The 18,461-nt window shown below is 49.8% G+C and overlaps 1 protein-coding gene across 1 annotated transcript in view; it reads left to right on the top strand.

The window, feature by feature from the left end:
* Positions 1–327: 327 nt before the first annotated feature.
* Positions 328–18,461, top strand: part of C2CD2 (C2 calcium dependent domain containing 2) — a 35,729-nt gene continuing 17,595 nt past the window's right edge. The window contains exons 1-7 of the mRNA XM_026053031.1: positions 328–513; positions 1,673–1,771; positions 10,763–10,885; positions 11,369–11,470; positions 14,398–14,520; positions 14,816–14,936; positions 17,690–17,798. Of these exons, the coding sequence (XP_025908816.1) occupies positions 328–513; positions 1,673–1,771; positions 10,763–10,885; positions 11,369–11,470; positions 14,398–14,520; positions 14,816–14,936; positions 17,690–17,798 (863 nt within the window). The remainder of the gene's footprint in view (positions 514–1,672; positions 1,772–10,762; positions 10,886–11,368; positions 11,471–14,397; positions 14,521–14,815; positions 14,937–17,689; positions 17,799–18,461) is intronic.

Below are 18,461 nucleotides of genomic sequence, written 5' to 3'. Positions count from 1 at the left end.
GCGCGCGCGGTGAGTGCGGCCCGGCGGCGGCGGCGGGCGGGAAATGGCGGCAGCCGTGCCCCCGCGCGGGAATGCATAGGCTCACGTCTATAGGTTCCGTAGGGCGGCTGCAAGGAGCCGGCCCGGGGCACGGAAGGCTGCGAGCATCGGCCGCCAGCGTGCGGGAGCCCCGCGGCGGGGAGGGCGGCCGGGCGCCTCGCTCCGGGCACCGCCGGTACCGGGACCCCCGCGAGGGGTTCGGTAGAGAGCTGCGGGCCGGGTTTGGGCCGTGCCCCTCTTGTCCCCTCTGGCGCTGTGGGGATAAGCGCTTTGAGGGCCAAGCCTGGCATGGCGGGGAGTTCCTTCCTCCAGGGTTTGCTTTGCCCCCGGTTCGGCTGGGAACGGCCCCGGTTCGGCCGGGAGCACCCCCGGCTCGGCCGGGAATGGCCCGGGATCGGCCGCCCCTCTCCTCCCGTGCCCGTGGGCGAGCACGTAACGTGGCGCGCCGCCGTTGGCAGCGACGCGGCCGGCAGGGTTAGCTGAGGCCGGGACAAGCCTAATTCCCCGGGCTCGGGGATTTGAATCCCTGCTGTGTCAGTGGAAAAAGCCGGGCTTAAACTCCCCGGGAAGCGCTGTGCATCCCAAGGCTCCCAATTCGCGCGCATCCATTGGCATTGGGCCAGGGGAGCGGGGAGCGCAAATTCCATCGTCAGCTGCACCATGGGGCTTCCTCCGTCCCTCTTGGGGGGCGGCCGGAGCAGAAGGAAGAGCCAGGAACGCGTGTTTGCCAAAGATAAGGAGAGAGGCTTAACGCATCCCAGGCAGTAAAGCAGGGCGGGGGAAAGGAAAAGTGAGAAAATCGCCTTGTTTCTCCTTTCACATTTCACCACGCTGCATGTGTGGTGCTAAGGAACGCTAGTTTGCTTTGTGCTCGTTGAGGAGCAGGGAAAAAAAAGGGGGGGAGAAGGAAAGGCAGAGCAAGCTGGGAGAACGTGGGAACAGGCGCTGGTAGCAACTGTCACCGTTTGGAGCCCTGCAGYAGTGCCCTGTGTCCCAGGGGAGAGCGCGCAGCCCTCGGGATTCCCACGTGCACCGCCATCCCGAAGCGGGAAGCGGCCTGGGATGCGGGATCCCGCACGCAGGATTCCCCCCGGCCCTGTGCCCGGACACGCAGCACTTGCCACCGCTTCACATTGCATCTGCTCATGTGTGCGAGGTTGGATTTGAGGGGAAGGGATTTTCCCCTCGCCTCTGCAAACAAATATCTGGGATCTCTTTGTTTAGGCACAGACTAGTGGAGCTTAGTGGAGTCAGAGACTATGACTTTTTTCCTGTTTTTTCTTAAATGTTGTTTAATATTATGGTATTTAAAAAATGATGGTGCTCAGATTAATCACTGAGCTCTGTCACTCCTCGCAGGCATCGTTCTGCTGCACTGTGCTGTGTACCCTGGTATTTTGCTGCAGCGGAAGATGAGTTATGGTGAGGCCTCTACTCATGTCCTAAGTATAGGCTTTTAGGCTCTGCTTTTTATTATGTAGTGAGGTGTAGCACAATTAATATAAACAAATTCTGACATACATTTGCAGTTCTGTCTCTGGTTCTTCCAGGAACTTTACTGGCAATTAATTTTCAGGTGATGGTTACATCGTCTAATGAAGTAATGCTGCTTTTTTCCCTCTTCCTTTCTTAGGATTCCCAGTTGCTCACATTTGAGGACAGTGACCCGCAGGAACCACTTGAGCTGGCAGTTAAAGAAGTTGTTAGTGTTGTAAAATCAGCACAAGAGAAGGTAAACTTCAATTTTGTTTCGCTTCAGCTGACTTTGAAGTAGGAAGTGTAACTTCTTCACTCGGTGGTGTCAGTGGGAGCTTGGTTTTCTGACACTTCTGCATGCTTTGCCTAAGCTTGTGAAGGCTGCTGAGAGGCAGCCTGTCTAATGAACCTGCGTCAAGTCTTTGCATTTATTCACTGCTTCAGTAAGTCACGGACAGAGTTTGCCACAGGGCTTCTGCCAAATGATCAGTGAACAGGGTTATGTCAAGTTTGTTTACGGGCTTTTAATGCAACTCACACAGTGCCCTTCTTCCCTCCTCAGTCGAGTGGTTCCCCATCCTGTTGCTGAAGGGTGGCGTGGGGAATTCACAGAGGGGAAAGGGGCACTTTCCGTGGGGCAGTGATGGGTCTTTGCCTGGCTCTTCCTGCTGGCTTCGTCACTCCTGCGTGGAAAGGGATGAGCAGAGCAGGTGCAGAGTCTCAGGGGTGAAGTCCCGCTTGGCTCCACTGTTGGGTGGCGAGCCCTTCCCACACAAACATGGCAGCACATCCTGGGAAGTGTTTTTCTCTCTGCTTAATGCATGTGATATTAAAAGGAGGCAGAATGTGGCTCTTAGAATGACGTACAGATACAGCAGAAGGAAAGATGTGTGTATGCATATTACCAATTTCTGCATTTTCACCCTAGTTACTCTAACTACCAGTCACATCTGAACCAGCATTTGGCTGTAGGCACCTGAACCAAATTGACCTGTTACTTTTTTTTTTTTTTTTTTTTTTTTTAATTAGCTTTGCTATTCAGGTCTACTTGCCTGTTTTAGATGTTAAGCAGCTGTGCTATGATTCCTTTGAAAACTATGCGTGCTTATCTGCCTGATACCCATCTTGCCAGTCACACCCCGATGGGTGGCCCTGTAGCTAGGGACTGCCAGCAGGTAAAGGTGTTGGTGCCCTTGTTCTCTCTCTCTCTCTCTCTCTTTCTCTCTCTTTTTTTTTTTTTTTTTTCCCATTTCTGGAAGCTTCTGCTGAAGATTGTGGAGTTGTGAGGGCTTTAAAGTTGGTGCTAGTGTTACTCAGTACTCCTGGAGGAGATGTTAGTGTGAAGGGAACTGTAAAGAGAGGGGACTGCCAAGTCTTACCTTATTGTTTTGTGTGGTGTGTGAAGCCAGAAATGAAGAAAGAACCACTATGAATAAAAGGTAGTGAGTGACAGCACAGAAACACTTTTGTGGTTTGCAGTGTGTGTCTAAAATGCTGTTGAAAAGTGGTAGGGCTGCAAACGTCCTTGCATGTGCTGTGGTCTGCGCTGTGTCATAAGTAGCACTGTCTCCAGGGAGAAACCCTTCTGGYCCTCCCAGCATGACAGAGCTGAAGCCCCGGCCCGTGGGGTTTCCCTGGACCAGGAACATCTGCACTCAGTCCTGGAGTTATCTCCTGCCCTGCTTCAATCCCGCTCCGCAGCAGCCTGTCGAACTGTTGGCTGCTCTGGGGCGGTTCTGCTCTGCCCCAGCCGTGGGTCTGGACCTGTAGCTTCCCTTGTGCAGCCCTGGGTGCTCTGCTCTGGCCATGGGTGAGCCCCCCGACCTGCTAACGGGGCTGCTGCTCTGTGGCCAGTGGCCCAGCGTGCTTGGCTTGACAGGTGCACAAGCCAATATAAGCGCATTTTAAAATGCACTGAATGGTGAGAGTTTTGCCTGTGTAAATTAGCTTGTTCTGAACTATCCCAGAACCAGATTTCCATAATCTTGTGCACTGCTGCTGAAGAAAATTCTCTGAGTTGTTCTCACTCTTTTAAGGCGCAACCTGAACAATTTATGTGGGTTTCGGTATATAACCCCCTCACAAGGGCACTCTGGTGGCTACTTGCACTCTCCTTGAATAGAAGCCTGTCCAACCACATCAGTTGTCCTCTTATGCACTAATTTTCTTTGACATATTTCTGAGGTAATACCAAGGGACTAAAGACTTCTTTCCCCCACCCTTTGTCTGTGTAACATTACTAGAGGATTATGTGCGGAATAGAAACCTCCGTGCGCAGGCTCGGCTTGCGCTGCGAGTCCGTAACTCGCTGCCGGTGCTGGGTGTCTCCCGTGACCACATGCTGCAGTTTATCGGTGCCGCAGCGTCCCCGAGCCCCGCACCTGCCCGAGGCATCGGCTGGCGCCGGCTCCCATCCTGCAGCCGGCTCCGGAGCTGTGATCCGCGTGGCAGGAGTTCACAGGGGCCTCCCGCTGCGCTGGCGCCAGGGCTGCTCTATTGCACGCCCTGTCAAAGGTCTGAYTAACATGTATAAGTTCATGAGGGGAGAATGGAGGGAGGAAGGGGYCMAGCTCTTCTCAGTGGTGGCCAGTGACAGGACARGGGGCAATGGGTGCAAGCTGCAACACAGGCAGTTCCATCAACATGTGAGGAGGAACTTCTTYMCTGTGAGGGTGCCAGAGCCCTGGCACAGGCTGCCCAGGGAGGCTGTGGAGTCTCCTTCTCTGGAGATCTTCCCAACCCGCCTGGATGCCGCCCTGTGCCCCGTGCTCTGGGTGTCCCTGCTGGAGCAGGGGKTTGGACTGGATGATCTCTAGAGGTCCCTTCCAACCTTGAACGTTCTGTGATTCYGTGTGTGCTTTCAAGGCCTTGCATCAGAGCGTTGTGGGCACGGGAGGAAGCAGATGATTGAGGATGGGAGGTGCCAGGAGCAGTAAACATGCAGCGGGGACCGTGCGGGGCAGGTGGGTCTTGCTGGGGCACTTCTGCTGTGCAGGGCCCCGAGCCCGAGGAGCCAGCCCGGAGCCCCTTTCCCAGGAACAGGCAGCCTTGCCGCAAGCAGGACGGTGCGGGATCGGCAGGATGCGGGATCGATGCGGGATCAGCATCCTATGGCGCTGACACAACGCGCACTGCCCCCGCCGTGGGGACGCTTGGAGCGAGGGGCTGGTGCATTCTGTGGGTCCCGCACACTTGGGCACCTTCCGTGGGGCCGGGTGGTGTCAAGGCGCTCGCTCCGTGGGGCGGCCGCCCGTGCCGCCCTGGGCAGAGGCTCCCTCGGCCTGAACGTGCGGGAGCCAGGGGCCTTTCCTCCCGCGTGTCGTCGCTTGCTTTGCTTCACTGAAGGGAGCACTGGCTGTGGTGTTGGCCARTTCTGCCAGCCCTTCCATTACTGTCGTCTGTTTCCAGAGGCTTTGAACTTGGCAGGAAAAACGCATGCAGCAGGAAAAACAAACCSAGCAGAAAGCTGACTCCCTTGTCTAGAGCTTGGCACAGAAAGGTTTGGACTGAGCAAACTTCTGTCTAATAACCCTTAAACTGCAACCCAGGTCTCCCTCTTTTTCCCGCCTCAAGAAGAGGGGAAAAATACCTGCAGGAGTGCCTGCAGTTCAGCATCACCTCTGTGAGTTTTAAGTTGCGATGCAAAGAATCACGGTCTCGTGGGGTAACAAATATCAAAGCATCGGGTCAGTTAGGAATTATGGATCTTGCTGGAGGAACTGATGGAGGGAGAAGGCGGCTCYGTGAGAGGTGCTCTCTTCGACGGGCCGTGCAGCGTGCCGGGGAAGGTGGCTCTTCCCCCACGTGCCTGTTGCAGCTTCGTCTTGCCCGCCTCGTTTCCAGTCGCCCTGCTGGGACCCAGCAGCCCGTGGCAGCGCTCGGGAGCGGGGCCTCCAGTTCCACTCATTTAGAAGCGGGTGAAGCCCTTGTGAAGCAGAGGCTGYGGGAGCTGCGGGAAAGACACCTCCAACACCGCAGCACTAGCAGGGATGCGCCCCTGGCTACGAACGTGTGGTCGCTCCTGTTTGTTTTTGAGCCGTGCCGTCACTGGCGTTTTTCTTTTGAGTGAAGCTTCCTGACCGTCACGTGCAGCCCCTGTTGTCCTTKAACTCCCCCTCTGCTTGAGAGGCTGCCCTGCACTTTGCTGCTCCAGTGACTGTCCTTTCCAGCCGGAATGGAATCAWGACCACAGAGCACTGTTTTATTCACTTTTTTTCCCTCCTCTTCGCTGTACTAATAACTAACCAATCCTTTATCCCTAATGTGTTTGCTTTTCTTCCCTGGTGCTTCCTGTCAGTAAATACGTTGTGAAGGAATTATATTTCCTTTCAGCTTTTTTTGTTTAGCTTGTTGCTCCTTAAGGTTCCTTCCACGGTGTGGGCTTGCCTTACAAGCAACTGGTGCACATTCTTCTCCACGCTTGTTTCAGTTAAATTCATTTTTCTTGAACTTGATGTCTAAGTTTAAGACAGTTCTCCTCGTGCTTTGAAATTGCTGTTCTGTTTTGTTTGTTTCTCTGGTAGTATTTTCTTCCTGTGTTTTAAAGTTGCGTTTTCCTCTTCTGTGGCCATTGTGCTGTGATTGCCTCGATGCTCCCAGGCCTTTCTTCCTGTTTTTTCTCCTAGGGTTAAGCTCCCCCTTACAGTAGTAGTTACTCGTTCCCATACCCACGTGCTCTGTGTTATGAATTGCATTTCTTCTCATCTTGAGGGTTTTTCAGCATTCCTGTGTGCTGCCCGGGCTTCCTTCTGCGTTGCTGCTTCCCGGCTTTCCCTCCTCAGCGTCGGACTTTGGTGGCTTTGTGCTGCGGCTCTGCCAGGTGCTGCCAGGTGTCCTGCCACGCGGCTCCTGCCACCTGTGTGGCCTCCCAGAGCTGTGGGTCACAGCTGCCCACGCCGTGCAGGCGCGTGGGGCACCCCAGGYGGCCCCACGCTGATGGGTGCCCCTCTCCAGGCAAGCGAATCTCTCCCGGGTGCTGTGGCTCAGGCTGGCAGATCTCCCCTCCCTTTCGCTGTCTTCCATCTGTCTTCAGCTTCCCTGGCTCCCAAATGGGTTGTAAACACCTGAGTGTTTGTGAGGCCAAGCCAACAGAACAAACTCCTGCTAGTTGTTTTTCCTCTTTTAAAATACGGGCCCTGTTTCTTGTTATCCTGCTTGATAGGTTGGTTGGTTTCTTCCTGTCTTGTTTCCCTGTTCTCTCTGATTTGTTTGTTTGTTTGGGGGTTGTTATTTTCCTTTCCTTTCCTTCTTTCCTTTTCTTCCATCCCTGCCTCCCTTTTCTCCCCYGGTTTGGATCTGCATGTTTGTTAGTCTCGGAGGAACAGAAACAATCCGTGTTTGTGGATGTGTCTTTGTGCGCTCGTCCCGTCACTCCCCCTGCCTTCCCGCTTGTGTTCATCATCCTTTTGGAAAGCTGCCTCCGAGGTTCCTCGCTTTATTCCCCCACAAACTTGCTCCCTTACCGGCTTCTRAAGACCTGCCCCCAGCAGGGCCTGGGGTCGGTGCTGCACTTGTTCCCTCTGCTCGAGKTGGGAGCTGAGCTGGGGGCTTCCTAAACCTGCAGCGGATTTCGCGGCAGCTCTCCTTTTGTAGCTGCCTCATGATGTGCTTGTTTTCATGTGCAGACATTTAAAGGGTTGTTATTGCTTTTATTGATATGTATTTCTAGATCTTGAGTAATCTGCTCGGCCTGGAAAGGACTGCCGTGTGCGGTAAAACTAWTTCCTTTGCAGAGAGAAGGCAGCCAGGGCCTGCAGTGCTGCGAGTTTTGCGGGTGCACCTTGGTGCAATCTTGGTTTTGGGGGGAGGTGAAGAAGAACTTTCTCCGTACGACTATGAAATTTTCCTGCTTAAATCACATCCATTTCCTTCATTATTGGAGAGAATCTATTTTCTCTGTAGGAAGAGGTGGGGGGAATGGAAATCCTACGGTCCTGTTTGGAGGAACGGGGAAGAAAGAAGCGCAGAGATGCGGGGAGAGGACARCACAGGAGTGAGGAGGAGCGGGAGAGGAAAAAAGACTTGCCTGTTAGTGCACGCACTTAGACACGTTGGTGTCTTAGAGAATTATCACTTTTCTTTGTTATTTCAACTAAAACGCTTTGTCGGTCTCGTTGGTTCCCCTGGCTGTTCCTCTGACCCCCGTGTTTTCCGGMTAATGGCGCTGGCAGTTCCGGATAATCGCGCGGGCGAGGTGCGTGCCGGCGTGGGTGCCCGTGCCTCTCGGTGGGGCTGGATCCCCGGGTCGGACGGATGCAGAACGGAGCCCAATCCAAGGGATTTTGCCTGCGCTTGGGGCTAGTGAGGCCGGGGGTGGCGGCYGGAGGGCAGAGGTAGGTGAGGGGCAAGTTGGAGGGTGCCGAGCACGGAGCAAGGKGGCTGCTGTGGGGCAGCGTTTCCCTTGGGCCGCTCGTGGGGGCAGCGACAGGTTTCTCAGGCTCTGTTAAAGCAGGAGGCATCAGTGACTGAGGGTGTCCTGGGGACTGAGGAAAGGAAGTGAGGAGGATGAAGGAGGCCGAAGAGCACCTGTTAATTCCGATGGACACGTTTACTTTCTCTTTCCACCAGGAAAGGATGTTTGTTTGCCAGAGCCTCCCCTCTCCTGCCAACAAACACRTTTTGTCTCCAGTGCTCTGGCCACGGCTTCAGCCAAAGTCCCAGGAGTTGCTGGTGGCTGCTCTTTATCTCCTCAGGGACAGAGAATACGAGGAAGCAGGTTGGATGAGGGCAGGCAGGAAGGGGGGCAGCGCAGGAAGCTGCCCTGTTTTCCTTCGTGCTGCTGCTCTGGTGCAAATGGCCTGTTTATGTCTGCCTGGCCTGTCAGAGTTATCTGCTCTACCTCTACGGGAATGTCACTTAGAAAGGGAAGCGGTAGTTGCGGTCTCTCCCTTTTTAATCAGCTTCCCACCACTTGTAGCGCTGTCTTGGATGAAAGCAGAGGCGCTTTCTCTTCTAATTTTAGCCCGGAACTCTGCTTTTCTCAGTATTCCTCTTTCGTGAATCATCCTACTGCTCCCAGGATGAAGGAATGTCACCCGATATAAAAATAATTATTTTCTACCAGCCAACATGGAAACATACGTTTCTCTGGCTGAGCTCAAAATCAACAGACCTCTGTGCCTAAAGACCACAACTATTTTATTTGAAGTGGGAGGAGAGGGAAGCAGACTTATCTAGATGACTTTGGAAGAGAAGTAAGTCAAGGAGATAAAAACGCAATTAAACCTACTGGTTTATGTTCCTAAGGTAGTGGTAAAAATATCAGGYTTTGATCTCTTGATGAGATAGAGAAGAAGAATAAAAGTTCTACTGACTAGAGTGTTTTGTTTTTAATTAAAAGAGAGCTTTAAGGATAAAGAAGCATGTGAACACCTTTACTATCCCTCTTGCCACGCTTGTGTTTCTTTAATGATGACCAATTGAGCGCTGGCAGCCCTGGCCTTTGGATATCCGGCAGTTCCTGGATATTCCAACGTGCAGCCAGGGCAACCTGCTGGGAAGGCACCGAGCCCCCGTGCACGTGCGGGCCAGTCGGGCGTGGATGGTGCAGCTCCAAGGGGTTTATAACATGCGAGTGCCCAGGATTTTTTGCCTTTTTAACTGTCCTTTTTCCTGCCCTGGGCTCCAAGAAGAGGGGTGCAGTTTGAAGAAGAGCCGTGAGAAGCCACCCTCATGGTGAATAACAGGAGTAATTCCCCGTTTCAGCTCGGTTAGAAATGAAGTCAGCAGTAAGWTAGCTCTTTGGTCTTGATAGCTACTAAAAACAGGCTTAAAACTCATTCCTGTTTTGTTGTAATAGTGGAGCATAATAGTTCATATTGACTGTGTGGCAGTAAGGAACATAAAGTAATTCTGAGGGAATTCAGTTTTGGGGAAGGGGAGTAATGAGCGAAATGGATTTTTCCACTTCTGAACTGTGCTTGGCCAGAGACCTAATCCCGAAAGGCAAATCCTGCTGCTCAGGGATTTGCTTGGGATCTTTGCTTGGTTYCTGCCCCCCGCCTCTCTTTGCTTCTCCTCTGTAATTAAGTCTCTCCCTTAATGGATGCGCTCCGAAGCTCTTGCTAATGCTCCGGTGCTGCTTAGGGCGCCCGGGGAGATTAAATATATTTAAGGAGCGACTGCCAAGGATCTGCCAGGAGGTCCGGGGCTCGTTTTAAAGCTCTCACCCTCCACCTCRGCGCCCGTGAACGAGGCAGAGGGCTGCACAAACACAACGATTTAGCCCGTGTGTTTGGAGGCCCTGCAGAGGAGCCCCGAAGCCCGCGCGAGGTGGCCACGTGGCCCGTTTGCCACGACCCACGKTGGCAGCGTCGGCGTCTCGGCGCGGCCGGGACGGCGGCAGCAGCGGCCACGTGGCGAGCGGCCCGCGGGGCTGTCTGCAGAGAGAAGCTTCTCTCTGTGATCCCTTCTGGGGCCTTCGGGAGCCCTTCGGTTCCCCCGCCRCCGGGGCTGCCCCGTGCTGCCGCAGGCCGCTTTGCGGAGCCGCTCGCAAGCGCGGCCGGCCGCTCCGGAGCCCGCGCTGGTTTGCCGGGAGCCGGCTGGAAGCGCCATCCCGTGTGTGTATCCTGGGTGAGAACGGCTCCAACTGCCGCTCGTGACAGTGCCGAGTTTACCCAGAGAGGTACAGAGCAGTCGCCTGGCCTGCCAGCTAGTCTCAAACGTCAGCTCCGGGACTGAATTTCTGCGCCTTTCCTGGTTTAATCAGTAACTTGAATAGCCTTTAACAGGCTCCTGGAAACGGGAGTTGCTGACCCAAATCCTGCTCTTTGCAGCAGCGGCAGCAGCCGGCCGTGTTGTGGTGAAGTTTTAGTGAGATGGCACTAAAAGGAATCTTGTTTACTTCTTTGTTTTCRCCCAGAAATTAATGTCAGGTGAAAGCAGCTGTCTTGTGATTAGATGCTTAGTTTAGACTGGGAGAGGAAGAGGAATGAATTTCTTTTAAAGTTAAAAACTTTTGAGTTTTTATTTATATATTATATTTGCTTATTGATATTTATGGAAAATACCATAGTTACTGGATATTATAAATTCCATGTCCAAAAGCCAAAGTGAAAATGTGATGTGCCTCCTTCCACACACACTGTTCTAAAAGTGGTCAGGATTGCCTGGGAATCTCCCACCTGCAGAATTCAGCTTAATTCTGGTAGCGTAAAGCTCCGTTCCTTTCCAACCCTGCCCATACATTTTTCTAAGGTCTAAATTGTTCCTCCCTCAACTGTCTCCCTGCTCCTTTCCCTTCCTTTAGGTGGTTTCCTGTAATGYCGTGGGAGACTCCGTTACGTTCCTCGTCAGTGTGGCTCCTACTTCCCCTGCTGCTGCTGCGGAGAGTCAGTCGTACAGCGTGAAGCTGTCGCCCCTTCACTTGCAGGTACCGTGTTGCCTTTTATTCCCTCCCTTCCCGTGGGTGCTACGTCTAATCCGATGGCAGAACTACAAGATGTGCGAGGCGGTTTCGAGTTTTCGTGACCTGTTTGCAAAATGCATACAAAGTCTTGCTAACTCAGGTAAAACATTTAATAATATTAAAAATCTACTTAATAATAAAGTTCAGCTGGTGCAAGTGATAAATTCGTGAAGTAAATGTCTCCTGTAGGAAGGCTGGATAAGCAGCACTTTGGGTAGGCTGCTTAGATGCATAGAACAAAAAATGCCCCTTTTTGACTGGTGTATATGGGTATATAGGTGCAAAGCCTAGGTAAATTCTTCAGTCATCTTAGGCTGTTGCCTTGGCATTTGTGCACTCAGAAACTGATATAACCCTTGCTTTGAGCCTTAGCACAGAGGGTGGCTTCCCATTGCTTTCCCAAATACCAAAGTTCTCTCCCCTATCCTCCTTCTTTCACATCCACAGCTTCAGCTCCAYGTGAAGGACAAGGGAGAAGATGTCAGAGTCGAGTGGTTCCTCATTAATGCCTCTGAAACCAATTTTGATATCCAGCCCTYGGTGCAGGAGGTCAGTCCGTAAGTTTTGTTTGTTTATTTGTTGCAACAAAGTGCCTTAAGGCAAAATGCAGCCCGGGCTTGGAGGGGCCTCAGGCCGGTGCTGCTGCCTCCCGCTCCTGCCCCTCGTTCCTGTCCTGCCCCTCTGCTCTGGGGAGCTGGGAAAACTCCAGCTGGGCCTCAGCCTCCTCAGTGCCAAACCCCAGGAACCACTTTGGAGGAGCAAGGAAAGCAGCCAAGATACCAACCCCAGCTGAACAACTGAGGTAAAAATTGCTGCCTGTTCCCTTCTGCTGACTGCTTGGTAGGAGAACAGGGCAGGTACCGATTGGCAGTGGGGTCTTTAACTGCTCCTGTGAAATGTGGCCGGGCTCGTGAGGCAAAGCCCTGAATCGCCGGAGTCCAGGAGCATCCCTCAAGACTGCTGAAGCATTTCAGAGACAAGCTGAATGACTTGGCAAATATTTTTCATCCAAGTTGAAAGCTGTAAGAAGTGGCTGTTCCCAAATACAATTTTTTTTCCAGAGCACTTCTAAAAAAATTCATAAAGATATTGCCAACCAAGTAATTACAAATCTGTCCATTAGCATAAATCAGCCTTGGAATTTGGCAACCCTAATTAAGGAACAGCTCTGAAAAAGGGAAGATTTTTAAGGAACAGATAAATGATGTAGGTAAAAGTATATTGAGGTTTTCTGAATTGCACCTTACCTTCATAGATAAGCGCTGAGTCACTGAGGCTTATTTACAAATCTCCTGAGAAGTTCCTTCATGTTTGGAGACCCTTCTTTCACCCTCTATAATTCTTTTTATTTTTGAGGGTCAGGGAAGGGCACAAGAAAGGTGCCCTTTGGGCCTTTCTTACAGCCGTGGGTGCTCCGTGTGTCTCCTGTTTTTATTTTGTGAGGTTGCTCTTCTCACTGAGGATCTTGGCTCCTCAGCTGAGCTGCTTTGAGCTTTATCCCATAGCCAAGCTGCCTCTGCAGATCTGTACCAAGTGACCTAGTATTGCAATAATTTATTACCATAGTTTTTATATGCAAAAGAAGTCCAGCTCATAGCTAAAGACAAGTCTTTTGAAGGCTGTTTTTAATGTAGATCTTTCTGGCATGTGTAGCAACATAAATGACCTTTGTGCCTTGGACTGGCATGTTGATTATCCACATATTGAACAATCATTAAGTACTTACTGACAAACACAAGTGACTCTGCAGCAGTCAATGGATTTGGCTGGACTTTAAAACCTGCTTTTTGAAAGATGCCTCACGCAGGAGTTACGAAGCAGTGCTGGCTCCCTCTGCCTGCCCTGTGTTTTCCAAACAAGCCTGTTAAGTTCTTAATGGGTAAGAGCTTTATTTGCACTTTGAAATTTCTATTAGCATTTGGGGGAGCTATCGAAGCTGAAATCTGTCAGCCACCTACACCTTGGAAATTGCTTCAGCTCCCAAACTTTAATGACAGCTCTTGTGCCTTGTTTTTAAGTCTTTTGAAAGAAGCGTTTTGTGAACAAATACAGAACTTCAAGTGCTGTTTGCAGTCTGCACATTAGTTCCATCATCAGTCAGACAAGGTGAAAATAAAAGTCTTTTCTATTGATAAAAGCTAGAGGAACCTGAGCAGCATTTGGGCACCTGGATGGCTTGCAGGGCTCGGTCCTACATTTAATGTTATTAAATGAACGTTTCGTGTTACTAACTGAACATTTCATGTTACTAAATGAACTGCTGTGCTTCACACCAGCCACAGGAGCTGACTGCAGAGCCCCAGTCCATGCCAAGCTCGAGGCAAAATGTGTCGTCCTAAACTTTTTGGGGTGGCAGTTAAGCCACCATGGCTTCTCTTGTAGTGAAATGGGGTGATCATGCATTTATTCACAGTGGCTAAAAATTAGGTTGACAGGAAGGAGGCTCTCAAATAAATTGCTTTGCAAATAACTATGAAAACATATCAGAAAGYGGCCATGAGCAGAAATCCAATCACTATTGTTGCTGTTTTATCAAAGTGAAAAACGGCATACCAATTGGGTGGCAATTAGAACCGCCTGGAATTTTACAGCTTTGCTTATCCAGCAATATTTAAGTAACATCTGAGGGGAAGAGCAATAACCTACCAAGTTATGCAAGCTTACAGCAATATATCTGCTTATTTATGTATCATAAATCAAAAAGAAAAAAGATTATTGAAGCTGAGGCTTCTGTCTAATTTACTTTATTAGTATAAAAAAAAAAAAAGAAAACAAATGTGGGGGCCATTGCTGGCCATGGCAGCAAGGTGCTGTGCCCCTTTGGCAGCGGTTTCGGGGAGCAGAGCATGAACAAAGCGAGATTCCTGTCGCTGAATCAGCTGCCGCCGCTGCGTGTTTTGAACAGCAGCTGCACGTCCTCAGAGGGCGGTTGCGCAGGGAGGCCGTGAAGCAGGTAGTGCTCTCTGCACGGCATTCTTGGGATTTTTGTGCAACTTCCCAAGTGTTCCTGCAATGCCCCGCTGATTGGGAAAGGGCTGTTGCTACAGATGTGTTTGTCCTGTTACGCAAGCTCCAGGTGCGCCTTTCCAGGTGCAAAAACAAATCCACATAGTTCCCGCACTTGGAATGAGAATGGGGCTTCTGAGAGGATCCCTTGTGGTCTCTGGGGCTGGGAACCGTCTGTGCGAGGGCCCAGGGTCCCTGCGGCAGAGGGAGGACGTGGTGCAGCACGTCCAGGTAGCTGCATGGAGGGCAGAGCTGCAGGGCTTTGCTCAGCCGTGGTCGTTGCACACTTGGGCTGTCACCTCCTCGTGATTGAGCGATGGCTGGCATGATACCTTGGTGTGTTTTGCTGTTGGCAACAGAGATGTTCTTCTCAAAAAGTTGATTTTGGATAACTTTGATAGCTATTAGTCTTTTGATATAACTTTCATGCTTCTATAATCTCAGAGGAATAAATGTTTGTTTCTCCTCAGGGACAGACAACAGGGACAAGTGCAATATCTGAATCGCTCAGAGATGTTTTGAAGAACCTCTTTAGTTCAGTTTCTGCAGCCGTAGTGCTGAGTGCAAAGCCTRCAGATATAAAGGATGTGCAGGTAAGTTCTATTCCTACCTAAATATTTTGCTAAGTCATCTTCTGGCCACTGTTTTTATCATCTATTCAGGACCCACAAATGAAAAAGCTCAACGCAATTCAGCGATCAGAAATAGCTAGAACACATACTCTAAAACAACGTGGCCTTTGGCACTGAAGGCTTTGCCACACTCCCTTGTGRCTGTTTGTTGATGTTGCACCCCACCACATGTCACTGCACTGTATCAACATGTCGGTAGTTAAAACACTTGGTGTTTGCACGCGCACATCCCTCTGGTGTTGCCTGCTTTTCACAGAGCGTGCAGAGCACCAGCGCGGTCCCTCAGGGCACCAGTCCGCCCAAGCCTCCCAGGGCTCACGAGCTGAAGCTCCTCGTCAAGAACATCACAGTCAACCTACCTGATCACAGTGCTGCAGGTAACGTAGGCCACGTGGGGCAGCTCGCCTCCACGCGGGTTTTTACTTATTTAATTGTTTGTTTGTTTGCTTCTGCTGAAATCATTCGGAAGTTCTAGTTTAGGCTTGTCCCCAAACTAGTGGGAGGCAATTGCTGTGCTCTGAGACAKGGATTCAGCATTGGTTGCACAAAACTCTGTCTGGTTAAGGTATTTGATTATTTAAACATCTTGACATCTTGATCTTTTTATTGAAAACAACAACAACAAAAAGAACAAATTAAATTGCACCTAATTTATAAAATAGGTCAAATATTTTTTGGAGTTTATTTTTAATTTCTGAAAGTTACCTCTTTGGGTGTWTCCAAGATTACAGAGGATGATGGCCTCACCACTAAGCTGATGCTAGTGAGGTTTATTTATAGCTGCTTTTTTGGGGGCAATTTGTGATGTATGTACAACTCTTCTCCTTTATGTAAACTCTTTTTAAACATTATGTTTTGCTGCTTTTGTTTTTTCTTCTCTAATGAAGTACTTTTTTTGTGAGGGTGGGGGAGAGGGGAACCTCTTGACAAAAGGTGAATGAAGCCAAAAAAGGAGGTCACTGCCTAATGAGGTTGCTCTGTTGCTTTGGGAAAGCTCCAAGCCTGTCTAACCAGTATTAAAGCTTCTTCAAGTACAGGCCTGCCTGGATCAGCGCTGGAGGCTGAGCGGGATACTGCCGATTGCTCCAGAGAATGCARATTTGAGGTCCTGTGGCTGATGGTCACTGACAGCTCCATAGCTGTTTTTTTGTTGTTGTTATTTTTTGAGGGTTTTCCTGGGTTTCATTTTTTYGTTTTAGTGGTAGTTTGTGGCTGCYAAKTTGGTGATGGCACTAGTTTGGGATCAATATATCCTACTTGCAGTATTCCCTTTTTTTTTCAGTTAGGCACAATAATTTTCTGTCCCAGATTGTTGGCTAACGCTTCTTTGCTCATCCCAGTTGGAAGGGATTTCTCTAAAACTTTCTCCAGGCTGTTTTGTGGAAACAGATTATTTTTGTAGTAACTCTGGAAGTCTTTGCAGTCCAATATCAGGTAAAAATAAATCCGTGCTGGAAACAGTAGGTTGAAAAAAAAAAAAAAAAAAAAAAAAAGAGTTCATTGTTATGCTACAGTTTCATAGTGCAAGCTAAGTTTTTCACGAGAGTGATTGTTTTTGGGTGCCTGTATTTCCCACCCACCCATCCTTTTTTGTTTGTTTGGTGGGTTTTTTTTTTTTTGGGGGGGGGGGGGTGGAGTGCGGGTTTGGTTTTTGGAAGGAACCAGATTGTGGTACCTTTATAAGCACCAAATGTATATGGTAAAGGATCCCTCCTACGGGAGGCTGCTCTGCCCCTTCCTTGGAAATGGAGGGGAGAGGGGACAATTAATGTGACCTACTATGTTCTGCCTACTAGGTAGGTAGAACTAGGTACCYACCTTGTAGGTTCTACCTAGGTAGAACCTGCTCTGCAGTGTTGGCTGCTCTACCATGTTGGCCGTTCTACCACAGTGGTAGAACACTGTTCTACCACGATGGCCCAGATTTTTGAGGTCCRAATGACCGTTTGTCCTTCTGGAGGGAATTTTGCTGGATCCCTAGCAACCGCAGTAGTCTGMACGTGTGGGAGGTTAGTACGAGAAATCGAGGCCGTGCTGGGCCTGTAGCCGCTGGCCCGGTCTGCCCGAGGCGGCCAACACGGCCCGGCTGAGGCGCCGGCCGCTGCAGGGGCCCGGGCGCCCTGTGGGTGCTGCTGCCTCCCCTTTCACGGACCAGGTGCCTCCCCTTCCAGCCTCTCCGCCTTTTAGCTGCTGCTGCTGCCTCTCCTGGCCCTCCCCTGGCCCTGCCCGTGCCCGCACACGTGCTCCCGAGTTCCTGATGTTGGCTATAAACCGCAGGTCTCCCAGGGACAGCAGGCAGCGTGGCTGGTGCTTGGTTTACAGAAACCTAGTGGTGAGGYTCTCGCTGCTGTCGCTGATATTTGGGAGCTCTGAGACTCGGTGGTGGTTGTTGGTGATGTGAAAAACGTAGAGAGGAAGCTAGTTTATGAGAAACACTTTGTGCAAACTGTTTTCCTTTGCAGTAACAGTGGAACTACTCCAATATGCCAGTTAGTGACTCCACCGAGCTGTGAGATCAGGATATAGATATTTCTGCACCAGCACTCTAAAATGCTATGGATTTGTTAAAAGCTGCAGCCCTTAAAGCCATTGTTAATTAACATTACTGTGATCRTTCGCTTGCTTAAAACAAACAAAAACAGTCAACCCCAACCCCCTTTTTTGATTTCCAAAGAAATCACTGTGATTTTTTACCCAGTAGAAACTGTAAAAAAAAAAAAAAAAAAGGTCTTTTTTTCTTTTTTTGTTGTTTAAGACGCTCAAAGCAACTTTACTTTGTCAGCTGTCACCCCCTGCTTGACATTTGTTCTGTGTCCCTGGCCCTTTTGGTCATTTCATGCCTTCATACAACCATTTGCTTCATGCCAGAATACAACCTGGGCCGTGTTTCACACTGCTGAGCCGTTCACTGGCCAGGGCTGATCCTGGCTTGGCCACAGCCATTAATGCCCATGGAGCACAAGCTGGATGGAAGGAACAAGGTTATTCTGTGGCTCRGTGAGGAAGCGTTTCCAGGTGTTTGTTCCAATGGGCAGTCCGTAAGGACGAGGGTCTTTGCTTTCTTTTGAACAAATGTGCATACTGGCGATGGAATATTAATATTTGGATATGGATTTGTTTGCTCTTACAGGCAGCACAAACCTCATGTGTATACTTCAGTTGAATGACCCTATGCAGAAGTTTTCCAGCTCTGTAGCCAAAAATGCTGCAAATCTCTTTTGGAAAGAAGAGTTTATCTTGTAAGTAACTCACCTACTGAGCAGTCTTTTTTTCTTTTTTTTTTTTTTTATTATTTTTTTTAAAAATTTAACCTATGTGAGGTTCCAGGGGAAGAATGTGTGTTTTGAAATACATCTGTCACGCGTGTCAGGTGCCTTCAGAATTCGTGACCCTGTGTGTGCAGGGGGGTTGGATTAGGTGATCTCTAAAGGTTCCTTCTAACCTTAAGGATTCCGTGATTCTGTGATCTGGCTCTGGTAGGGACTTCAGGATACCTAAGTACCATTTGCATGGATAAGAGAACAAACAAGCTAGGTCTTCCCTGGCAAATATCTGACTAGCCAATATGAGCAGTAACCAGCATGATAAATTACCCCGTGCTTTAAGTTAAGCACCCAAGAAAGCATTAGCAAGCTTTTGAATTCCCTTTTTTATTTAAAACAATGTTTGCAGAAATGTAGTATTTTTCACATCCCTCCCTCGCTCCAAGGGGAAATGTGTGTGAGGAAGAAAAAAAAGATTATCTAAAAGAATGGTAGCTACAACTAAAATGAGAGTGTAAAATTAACTAGGTTTTTGTGTAAAACAAAAGCGAGACTTTCAGGTGGCTCGCCCAGTTTTCGGCGATTTATACAGTTTCTGTGAATACAATCAAAGAGTTTCAGGACTGTTTGCTTTTGAAT

The sequence above is a fragment of the Nothoprocta perdicaria genome, unplaced genomic scaffold, assembly GCF_003342845.1.
Source record: "Nothoprocta perdicaria isolate Ctin4 unplaced genomic scaffold, notPer1 scaffold_96, whole genome shotgun sequence".
Lineage (NCBI taxonomy): Eukaryota > Metazoa > Chordata > Aves > Tinamiformes > Tinamidae > Nothoprocta > Nothoprocta perdicaria.
Note: the sequence above shows the minus strand (reverse complement) of the source record. Positions and strands in the feature narration are given on the sequence as shown.